This window comes from Muscardinus avellanarius, assembly GCF_963383645.1.
Source record: "Muscardinus avellanarius genome assembly, chromosome: 3".
Taxonomy (NCBI): domain Eukaryota; kingdom Metazoa; phylum Chordata; class Mammalia; order Rodentia; family Gliridae; genus Muscardinus; species Muscardinus avellanarius.
Genome location: NC_137788.1, coordinates 86,624,132 through 86,636,431, shown reverse-complemented (window position 1 = coordinate 86,636,431; position 12,300 = coordinate 86,624,132). Strand labels below are relative to the sequence as shown.

The 12,300-nt window shown below is 35.0% G+C and overlaps 1 protein-coding gene across 1 annotated transcript in view; it reads left to right on the top strand.

Moving 5' to 3' along the window:
- The window catches only part of DPYD (dihydropyrimidine dehydrogenase), a gene marked incomplete at both ends in the record, with an annotated part of 932,092 nt that overhangs the window by 798,818 nt on the left and 120,974 nt on the right, over positions 1-12,300 (top strand). Inside the window, one exon of the mRNA XM_080690443.1 lies at positions 9,283-9,462. Within this exon, the coding sequence (XP_080546569.1) occupies positions 9,283-9,462 (180 nt within the window). The remainder of the gene's footprint in view (positions 1-9,282; positions 9,463-12,300) is intronic.

The window sequence follows — 12,300 nt, the reverse complement described above, 5'->3', positions numbered from 1 at the left end:
TGCAAAAAATTAACTAATTAATTATTTAAATAAATAAAAAAGCAAACAAAACCACTGCATGCAAGTATTTCCTTGTTTCTTTCAAAAGATATCAAACTCATTGAGCCTTGTGTCTTTTATCTCTATAATCAAAAAACTAAGACTAAGTCATTTAAATAATAAACTGAATGCAGTAGAACACACCTGTAATATCAGTACTTGGGCAGCTAAGATAGCTGGCTGAATCACAGAATTGAGTCCAGAATGTGGTAACTTAATGAAACCCTGTTTCAAAATAAAATAAAAATGATTGCGGGTGGAGCTCAATGATAGAACCCAATTGTGTTCAATCCCCAGTACAGAGAAGGTGGAAAAAGAAAAAGAGGAAGGTGTGTGAGTATGGGGGGCGGGGAGATTAAGTCTTTAATACATTTTAAAAATCCATTAAAAATATAAATCTAATTATTTTGCTTCTCCAATCTTCTATGAGCATGTACTCTGCCTACAATATATCAGCTTGAATAATAATTATGTCATTGTGTTTTTTCTGTGTCGTATAATGCATAAACAGATTGCTTGCCCTCAAATCAGCTGAACTTTTTTTGCCCAAGAATACATTGGCAACATGGTCAAGATCTTGACTCACTGATAATAGCCACAAGCTATTTTCTTACAAATTTGTGTTTGCCAATAATAGATTAACCAACAGATAAACTACTGAATAGTGAGTGCTTTCCGTTAAAAGGTGGATAGTGTTCTTTGAGTCATTATTTTGGTATTAATCAGTTTCTTTTGCTGCAGCCAAGTTGTCCTCTTTTCTTGGAATGTTGTCTGTCTACTTATGTTTTTGAATGACCACAGACCTTTATCCATATTCACAGAGTGGAAAGAAATTCCATATGTCAGTCTCCCCCTAGACATTTCCTCTCTAGGCATTGTGGCTTATTCTCCCTCTGCAATCCAAACTCTGTGCGGCATCTTAGTAAATGATATAATAAATTAAGTTTTCCCAGCTGTGTTGACTCTGTTGAAACAGAAAGATGGCCTAAAATTATGGATTTGGGTCATATGACAGTAGCTTTTGGATGCTGAGCTTCTTTTTTCTGCCCCTATTGTTATCCTGAGAGGTGCTGAGCATGCAAGATGCTATGGGCAAGCCACGTGGGCTACTTCCCAGTAGAAGAGAATTGCTGTAGCAACTGATATTCCACCAATGCACCAGGCCTGGAAGATGAGAAATGATTTTTGTAGAAAATTCTACCACCTCTAAAGCAAAGTAGCCAACCTGCCTGAAACTGCAGCCACAGCCCCTAACCAAAGAATGGTCCGCATAGGAGCCTGGCGTGTAAAGGACTCCCGTGCTACTGTGGTCCTTTCAGTCTTGTAGCTGTGTCGGCAGGGAAGCAGGGCCATCAACAGTAGTATCTTTGAAGAAGCACGATAGCAATCAACGATCTTCCGCCCTACATGTTGTGCCCAGTTCACCCATTTTTATCTCTAGCCTCACATAAAAGGCAGACAGAGGTGCTGTGTCTCGATATGGTTCTTTTTTTTATTATTATTTCCTCGTACAGGTCATTATTGAGATCTGAATCCAGTTGGAGCTCACTTTGTAAAGGACAGATAGAAGGAAAGGGGCAGGGATAGTCTGGCCTGCAGGGCACAGCCTTTTGACTAATCAGCCCAGGCTACCTTCTGTCAAGTCATGTCATCAACAAAGTGCAATAGACATCAGTCTCACAGATGCTCATCAGAGTCATAGTTGAGTGGGTGGCCTGTCACCTGTACTGTTTGAGAAGGTAGTTGGAGAAATAATAATGATATTCTGGTTGGCAAAAAGTGAGGTTTAGACGTCAGTACAAAATACCTCAAACACACGTATCCTCTTCAATCTGTCTTTAGTTGAACTTGGATTAAAAATTAATTCAATAGAGAATAACCACAGATTGACACTGAAAAACAGGCTTTCCAGCTCCATAAAGTTCCTTCTTGATTGTTGAAGAGGAAAGAATTCATATCCTTGGAATTTGTCTGAGAATCTATAATTTAAAAGATATGTAATGGGACTCACAATGAAATGTCTAATATACAAAATAAAGCAGGATATGTCACTCCTATGCCAGTAGGATTTTTCAATGGGTAACAGCTAAAAGACGACTTTTGAAATATTTAATAAGCAGAACTGCTTACCCATTGGGCTTTTTTTTCTGAGCTGAACCTTTGAAAAACAACATCTGTGGGGCTATTTGTTTGTTGATCTTTTTTTTTCCTCAATCCAATTTGCTATGGTCAGAACATAGAAAACTGAACTCAAAGCCAGATTTCTTAATAGGATGACATTTGGACAGCTATTTTACTTAGTGATCCTGTGCAGTTTAGTAGCAAAGCTGAAATAAGCCCTCTCCTTTTGGGGAAAACAAGATGATATTCTGCTGAATGCTAGAATTTTATCACTTTGGGGGGAAAAAAGCTGCTTGAGAGACCTAAGAATATAAAAGCATTTGAGATCTCAGAAGGAGTTTAAATCAATGCACTGCCACAGTTACAGAGCAGATGAAAGAGCCTGCTGTCTCAATTGCCAGGAAACTACTTAGAAACTCTCACTTTGATTTCTTCACGTAGGCCGTTACATTACTGCTAAATGCAATATATAGGGACATCATGACTTTGATGTTGTACAGCTCTAACAAAATGGAATCTAATATGATAGAACAACTAAGATTTGTGACTTTATATGAATATACTAATATACCCCATCTAGTTCCCTATGTACTATGTATCTCCAGGGGCTGCTTTTTCACCTATATTTTTATGAAATTATAATTTTGCTGTTTTATTCATAAATTCTAGTAGGCAATGCCATGTTTATGTAGTATCAAAGGCTCATGGGGGATATTGTTATTCTGAATTATTACTTTAGCAATATGTATTATTCACCAATTTAGAAAGCATGGTGCAGTTTTATATATTTGTTTGTTAGTAATAGTCAGAACTCAATTCATTGAGGAATTACTGATCTCTTGCCTTTGGAAAATCTTATATTTTCAGTCAGTTGATATGAACAGATGGGATTGCCAATTGTGCTTTTATCAAAAGACAGCAAAGTCTTATGTCCAGTTTTAGTAGTAAACCTTCAAGTGGGTCATGCAAATATTGAGATCTTAAAATGTAAAAGCCTGTAGTTTTCTGACATTCATTATTAAATTTGAAATCACTTTTCAATCAATAAGATCTTCTTAAAACTGTAAGTAGGTGTTTCTTTCCATATGTAAGACTGTTACCACATTTAGCACTGAAATTTATAGAAATATAAAAATTCACAAACATAGCAAAGTCAGTCATGAAATCAAACATGAGAAGGAAAGAGGGAAGAGGGAATGAGGTGGGAATTGGGGAAGGGCTAAATGAGTGATGTGTGCATGATCCCTCTACCATCTTGTTCTCCATTAAGATGTATGACTACGTGCACTAATAAAATATATATTATATTATTATAAAATACATGTTATTAAAATATATGTTATATTATTATATAATTACAGATGTGTGTATATATACATATATATATATATATATATATATATATATATATATAGTTACAAGGAACTCTAAAGAGATGATGTATTCTGAGTTTTAGAGTTGACTAATCTTGTGAGTTTAGGCTTTGCATTCAATGTCTTAGTGTTGGTTTTGTCACTTACTAAAGAATGCTTAGCACTTTCCATGTCTTCCTCTCATAATTGATATGTGGACTAAGTAAAATGATGCTTGAGAAATAATGCCATAGCAAAAGTAGCTTTTGACTGGATGAGGAGATGGCACTGCCTCCAGCCAGCTATGTGACTATGGAAAGATCATTTAACCTTTCTGAGCTCCTAATATGTGAAATAAGAAGGTTGATGTGCAAAACTCTAATAAATTATCTTTATCTGTGAACATATTTTGAAAACTGAAAATCACTAATTTCAGTATTTGTAGCTTTTAACAGCATGTTTTAAAAAGTACAAAGCTCTACATAAAAGATTGCAGGTGGTTTACTCAGTCTTAAATGGTTTAAACTTTTATCAAAATACATTAATAAGAACAGATTATGGATGGATGATCCTCTTTAAGTGGTATTTCAGAGATGGCCCACATTTATGGGAAGATATTGAACCCTTTTTAGCTATATAAAACTTTGTTATTAATGTAATTTGGAATATGAGGACCACTAAAGAAAAAAAATTGTATTTTGTGTAAATGTTATTACTATCCAATGTTCTTTTTATTAATGAATTTATAGGAATATTTAGACTATTTTGTTTTTAAATGCATATTCTTTTATTTGCACATGGCCAGGAGACATATTTATAAGGCCTGGATTACAGTTTGTTCACCTACGTTATAAGAAGCAAAAGTGGTAAATATGGTCATGCATTCGTTGGAGTTGTACCTAATAGATGAGGATTCCTATTTTAAAATTTTATTACATTATATTATTTTACTTTAATTTTTATTGGTTCATTATAATCATATATAATATGGTTTTATTACATATTTGTACATGCACAGAACAGAATTTGGTCAGTTTCATTCCCTAGTACTTTTAAATATCATTTGAAAAATATGCTGCTCTATTACATGAACATGTGCCAGTGTCAGGGTGTTCTGCTTTTGTAGAGTTTCATTCTACCAAATTAATCTAATTTTGATAGCTTCCAAATAATTTGCCTTTTGCATTTCAAAAGAATCTAGCCTTTAATTATTTATTTTTTATTTTGCATTGGTGCATTGTCGTCATGCATCTTAATGGGGCACACGATGGTGGAGTCATACAGGCACACATCACTCAATCATTTAGCCCTTCCTCAATTCCTATCTCATTCCCTTCCCCCTTCTTCCTTCTCATGTTTGACTTTTGCTTGACTCTGATATGTTTGTGAATATACATCATGTACATTAGGGAATTTCCCTCCTCCCTCCTCCCATCCCATTCAGCTTGGTCACCTTATTTGTTCATCTATAGATTTTCCTCCTTTGTCTAGAGTTCCTCCTATGACCCATAAACCTTTTGTGACTGGGTAATCTCACTTAGCATAATATTCTCCAGTTCCATCCATTTCCCTGTAAATGATGTAACTTTGTTCTTTATGGCTGAGTAAAATTCCATAGTATACATAACTTTCCACTTGACCCTTGCTAGGCACTTTAAATTCTAGATTATTTGATAATATCAGTGAGGATTAGTACCATTCTGTCCGAGCTTTCTAACTTTTATGCACTTCCACCTCTTTGTGATGTAATTTAATCTTTATAACAGTACAATACAATCATCTACATGGCTCAGACTGGAAGGAGGAAAAAGGGACACAGAGAATAAATGACCAGCCCGGTTAACACAGCTACTGAATGACAGATGTGTGTCTCAGACATGTATTCTGGCAACAAGAGCAAAGCTTTCATTCATATTACATGAATAAAATATATAATTATATATATTTTATATACATCATATATATTTTATATATGTAAGTAAACATACATATCTGTCATATATAATACATATTATATGTGATATATATGATTAAAAGTGAGGTCCAAGATCATCTTTAGAAGCATTATACCAAAAGAATTTTAGACTTTAAAAATAGTATCATGCCTAGTTCATGCTATAATGATTTATTCACATATAGAACATATTTTTTGGTGCCAATCTAGCTTACTGAGTACTATCTACTAATTTAAGAGCTTACATGTATTGCCTTTGGCTTCCTGTGTTCTAAGTATTTAATCTCCATTTTTAGGTGAAGTAAGTTGCTCATAGATTAAATATAGTTCAAACCTGATCCTGACCTACCTCTATGCATGTGTCCTTAACCTCTTAACTTGATATATAGCCTATAACTGGAAGATTTGACTCTAAAACATAGTGCTTCATTTGACTCTAAAACATAGTGCTTTAAGTCCAACCTTCTTTGTTATTAAAGTAAAAATATTACCCTTCTTCTTGCCAAAATCAAGCTTTCTTAGTAGTGAAAGAAATGACATATAAAGAAGATTTCTAAGATATAAATCTCCATAAATAGATAACTTACTATTAATCTGGTGGACCACATATAATGAGAAAGAAATCATTGCCTCTCCCAGCCCTGTGTCACCCAGGTAGCTGTCTAGTATCTTTACACAGCCATCTCTTGATTAGTTTTGCCTGTGCCCACAGTAAGAATTCAAGGTGCTCTGTCAAATCTTGGCTCAAAAAGAACTTATGGCACATTTTAAACCACACTGCACAGGGTTACCACTTAAAGAGGCCCCTATTTAAACCAGCTCACTATAGGGATAGTCACACTTATAAAAATAATTAATGGTGGCAACGATCCTTATAATGGCACCTGATGCCCTGCTGGGAAGAAAGATAAACCAGCCTTCACCATAAAGTACTTACAAATTATTCTAAGCAAATATGTTAGCAGCTATTAAGAGTCTTAATCAGAGCTGTTAAACAAACAATTAAGAGATGTCATATAAAATAGACCCATTTAGGCATAGCAGTTACATGTCTGGAGTTGTAAAAGGAACCATTTACCTTTGAAAGAGAGATGAAGCCCTCAATAGAATGTCAAGGATACACATCATCAGGACAGTTTTCTGAGCAATTCCATATTCTGAGATCAAAACCGAAAGACAGACCTCTGTTTCCAGTGGTATGCTTGCATCCTAAAGTTTATTTTTAGTCATTTTAGTATTTAATCAGGAAATTATTCATGTTTAAATACAGCCTCTAGTGATAAGTAATGATATTTTAAAGGATCATGAAAATTATCATATAATAATATAAATTAAGAAGAAAATATTTATTTAGGAGGAATTTACAGACAGCATTTTGGTTAAAGTAAGATTCACCCAGCCAGTGCTTACCATTTCTCTCCCATGTGTAGTCCAGAAGCATCACACTTGTCAAGAAGGCGGGATCCCATTCTAGGGTCCCACTGCTTACAAAGAACTAGAGCCTGTATTAAAGTTTTTTTTAAGAAAATGCCAAGATGTAAAGTTCCTGCTATGTTTCTCATCTTTCAATGTCTAACTCAGGAAAATTAATAGGTTTGATATTGGTGGAAAATAGAAATTAAATTACTGACTGTGGCGGGTACATATATAGTGCAACATTTGCCATTTGATTCTGAATTAGTCCCTTCTAGGACCCTGATGGACTCCAGCACTGCCCGCCATCTCAGCTAAGCTCAAATGCTATCTTAAAGTTTCTTTTCTCTCTTCATGTTTTATGTCCTCAGTATAACTTCCAATTACTCAAAATTCTAACACTAATAACGCTGTAGGGCAAAGAGCTTATAAGGGGTAAAAAATAGAGCCTTCCTATTCTTGGACCCAACTGTGTTCTCCCACAGCTCTGAGATAACAAGTCTATATTTTGATTATGTATCTTTTGGCTGAGGCTACCATATACAAAGTGTGCTTTATTTATGGATTAAGAGAATTAATAGCTTTTGTATCTTCTCACTAGAAAAATCTGTAATGAATCAGTCTAAATTTTACTATTCCAGCCTTGAAAAATATTTCTAGATTTCTTTTAACAGTGGAGTTTTACAATCGTTATGAACATCTCATAAAGTACATGACAGTGTGATTTCAAAATCTTCTTATGTTCATGTGGTGAACTATTTAAAGACCGTAGTGAAAGCATACTCATGTGCATATACTATAAAAAATAGGATATCAGAGAGAACAAAAAGGATTACATTCAGCAAAAGCATCAGCTGACCTTTGCAATTTAAACAAATATGTGTGGAGGAAATTACAGTAATATTCTTTATAATTATTTGGAAAAAAAGAATCTCTATCAACTCTAAGAAAGTTATAAAAGGCCTAATAACACTCAAATTATTTCTCCTTGAAAATAGATCCTTTCATTTTATTAGCAAGTATAAATGAATCTCTGGAATATACATGTGATATTCAATTAAAGCAATACCTTTGGATATAACCTAAAAGTACTTATCTAAATCTATATTTGTCAGTCCTTCACTCGAATCCCAACCAAAAATCACAAAATATCAAGCATATTTTGGAAGGATCTCATTGTCTCTGATTTAATCTTTCTTAACTTATATTTTTAAATTTATGATACATGGAAACTCAAATTAAAAAAATCACTCCTCAATCATCATTCACCCAACATACATTTGTTAAGGGCAGAACAAATAACAAACCCGTGCTTTTCATTAGAAATAATAAAAAAACATGATCAACATAAATATGATTCCTCCTTCTATGAGCTTCAGTTGAACTGAGAAGTGAGTTATTAACCATGTAACTGTTTAGTAGTTACAAGTCAAAGATGTCTGAGTAAACCATAGCTAGCTGGACCTGGTGGTGCATGTTCCTAATCCCAGTACTTGGAGGGCTGCTACAGGAGGAGCACAGATTTGTGGCCAGCCTTAGCTACTTACTGAGGCCCTTCACAACTTAGTGAGACTCTGTTTCAAGATTAAAAAAATAGGGCTGGGGTGTAGCCCAGAGGTAGAATGTCCTTGGGTTCCATCTCCTAGTACAAATAAAATAAAATAAAATAAAATAAAATAAAATAAAATAAAATAAAATAAAATAAAATAAAATAAAATAAAATAAAATAAAATACTAGATAACCTGTTCTGGAACCCCAGAGGCTTCCCTGAAGAAGTGATATGTACCATGGGAGGCTGAGCAATGGATAATGGTCAGTCATGTGGCCATGTGCAGGAGAGAAAGCCCTTCCAAGCAGTGAGAAAATCCTGTGAAACTCTGGGAATCAAAGAAAGAATGTGGCAAATTTGAGAAAAAAAATGAAAGACATGGGCTGTGGTGATGGATGCTCTCCAGCCTCAGTCTGAGCCCCAAAAGCTCATGATCCATTCTGTGCAGCACAGCCATTGGGAAAATGAGAGGTAAAATGTCTTTCTTATGTTGGGCCAAATTTGACTCTTAAAAAACTCAACCTATTTGATCTGATTTTCAACAGCTTTACTGAGTTGTAGTGAGCATACAATATACTATATATATAATGCATGTTGAAATGTGTGTACAGCTGTGAGACCATCACCACATCAAGTTAATAAAGACATTTGCCACCTCTGGAAGTTTCCCTGTGTCCCTTTGCAGTCCCTCCCTCCCCACTCCCCCCCAGGCCCAGGCAGCCATTGACGCATAAGCCATGCCCAGGAGAGTGCCAGGTATGGAAAATAATACCTGTTGCCTGAGTGAAAAGGGTAACTGTTTAGAGAATTCACTCTTGGTTTGATGTTGGTTTGGTGGCTCTATCTTTTCTAGGTCTGCAGTGCTATCCAGAATCAGGATTTCACTGTGATCGAAGACTACTGCACTGGCCTCAAAGCCCTGCTGTACCTGAAAAGTATTGAAGAGCTACAAGACTGGGATGGGCAGAGTCCAGCCACTGTGAGTCACCAGAAAGGGAAACCAGTTCCAAGGATTGCTGAACTCACAGGAAAGGTACGTGCTCACCTCTCCAGGGTCATCCTTGAGATCTCGGCTTCAGTGTGTGTCTATTTCAGGCCTTGTTTGCCCTCCCACTTCTCACTAACAGAGGAAATGCAGTGCCTGTTGGATGTAATTTCTGCAGTAGAATCATTCTGAAGCAGGCTTGATTACAGCTATATGATGGCTCTGCGAGTTACCTTTTTATAAAACCAATATAACACAAGGTCATATAAAAGGAAAAGATTGAAGTTTGTAGTATAAAATGCCTCCAAATTCCTGCTTACCGTGGTGATGACTGGCATTCTTTCTAGTAGGAGACTGGAGATTTCTTTATTCTTTAACAAGCTCTGGAAATTATAATGTTACCTTTCTATTTTCAAGACAATCAAATCACTGTAGTCCTGAATAATATGACGAAGTTTTTAAAATTAAAATCTAATCAGTATCTTTTGTAACTGTTTCCACGGTGTGGTTAAACCTGGGCTCAAAAGGTTATATCCCAACTTTCTCACTAACTGCTATTTTCTGAGAAATATACACTACATTTACATTTTGTATAATACAATGATTTTAGAAGCTCTTTTCTAAAACAACATTCAGCATTTCGCCTTTGTATTTTCTTTGTATTATTCTAAATAGACAACCATTGTCAGAAGACATTTCTTGAGTCCTGAACGAGGGGAGGAAAAAATTATAATTCTTAGTCTTTTCAGCTTGTCACTACATCAATAATTAACTGTAAAAAAAGAGAGGCAGTATAAAAAGATTCTTTAAGGAAGCATTTAATAATTCAAATGAATCTTAACTTGAAACAGGGTCACATGAAAAAGAATGGAAAACAAAACCCTGAGTACACTGGCTTGGGCGACTGGTGAGAGACTTAGCAAGAACAAGAGAAGAATCTAATAACTGGCTAGTGTAGAGGGAAATATCACTGTCCCTCTTGTAACAGATAGCCAAAAATAGAGCCTTCTTAAAGAATAGTATATATGATTATAGGTAGAATAATGAAAAAGAAGGGAAGGAAAGAAATAAGACCTTACAATGTGAGTTTCGGGAAAATATCATGATGAATGACTCCATTAGTGGCAATCAAACAGAAAGGCTGTGTCATTAATATTTATAATATTATAATTAGCAAGACAGTGCCTAAGCAGCACTGTTAGTATAACTAATCATATTATCATAAACTGAGTCTGCAGTATTCTGAGAGTGAGTGTTCTTGCCTTTACCAATGACTAGCTATATCCCACAGTTGTTTTTAACTAAAAAAAATTTATAAATGACTTTATAATCATTCAATGTAAATATCTAGAGGAAATTGTTTTTGACATGATGGGTTTATGACCATATATAAAATCACTTTCTCACATTTGGAAGGTTGCCATGTGAGCTGCATTGAAATTTAACATTTTATCTTTACCGGACTCTAACACTCATATCAAGATTTACATATTCAAATAAAAGAATAATAGGGTATTCACATCAATGACATAAATAGAAACTGGTTTTCTAATAGTTTGAATCCAGATTCAGATTATATTTGGTAAGCCCAGCTTTCTTCAAAATTGTAAGTGTAATTTTCAGCATTATCAATTGTTTAAAAATAGATTTTGCCTGTTATGATAGTGATTCACTTCTCAACACTGAGTTGAGGAACAAGCAGATGGTCTGGTAATAGATTTGTGCTTCTAGATTCTCTGACATGAGTAAGACAATAGGTGAATATGCCCTGTAGATTAATAGTTTTAGCAATGTACCAAAGTGCATGTACATGTGGAGTCTTAAAAAAAAAAACATATAGTATGCCCTCCTAGCTAAAGAGTTTGCTTCTGCCCATATATACTAGTATTTTCACATTATAGGAAAAATGAGAGAAAATTAGTCCTCTTTTAGAAAGATCCACTAGAAGTGGCTGCCTTCATTTGGAAACATTTGTTTGAAGAGTACAGTTTTCCCTCTACTTAATCATTTACACATATGTCAGTCTAGAATAAATTTGAGTAGGTATTTGAAGGAAAACAAATTACAATGCAGTGTTTTTAATGAAGGTAAAATTGGATTTTGATGATGGAAAGAAGAGTGTATCCAAGTTAGTCTTGTTACCTTCCAAGTAATCAGTAAGATCATCTACTTCTGCTCACCTCACTTTTTCAATGATTAAACTCCCCACGCAGTGTTTCTTCAGGTGGCTTTTGAAAGGCAGAAAGTTAGGTGTTTATAATCTTATGGTGCAAGTTTTTTAAAGCAGTGCCTACAAAAAGAGAGGAGATCCCTAGGAAGTTCCATCAGCAGCTTTACCACAATATTCAGCTGTCTATCTCCAACTATTTGTGCATAAAAGCTATGAGTTATGCTTGATGCTTGTGAGAAATGTAGATAGATTCCCAAGCCCTGCTCGTGCATCCTGACATGGTGGGTGGAGATGTAGCCAGGAATCTGCACTTTCATGTCATGAATCCAGTGGAGGGATTTTCATTGCCAAAATGAATGGAGAAGAGAAGAGCAATTAAAAAAAAGTCAGAGATTGCAAAGTTAGCAATGAGCAGGAGTGGAAAAAGGAATGAATGATTTTGAGCAGACAGATAAATTATGTGAAAAAAAAGGCATGAGAGGAAATCTAGAAATTTATCACTGGTTTCTGAATGGCCAGAAATGAGACCCAATGAAGAACCTACATATAACACAAGGTAACTAGTATGGTTGGCTGAGACTGTTGGGTTTGTATGATGCTTCATTACTTAATATCCAGGCAACAAGGGCAACTTACTTACTCTCTCTAAATATGTTTCTAAAGTTTTAAAATAAAGATGAGTCCAGTACTGTGCAATGATTTATAATAATTCTGAA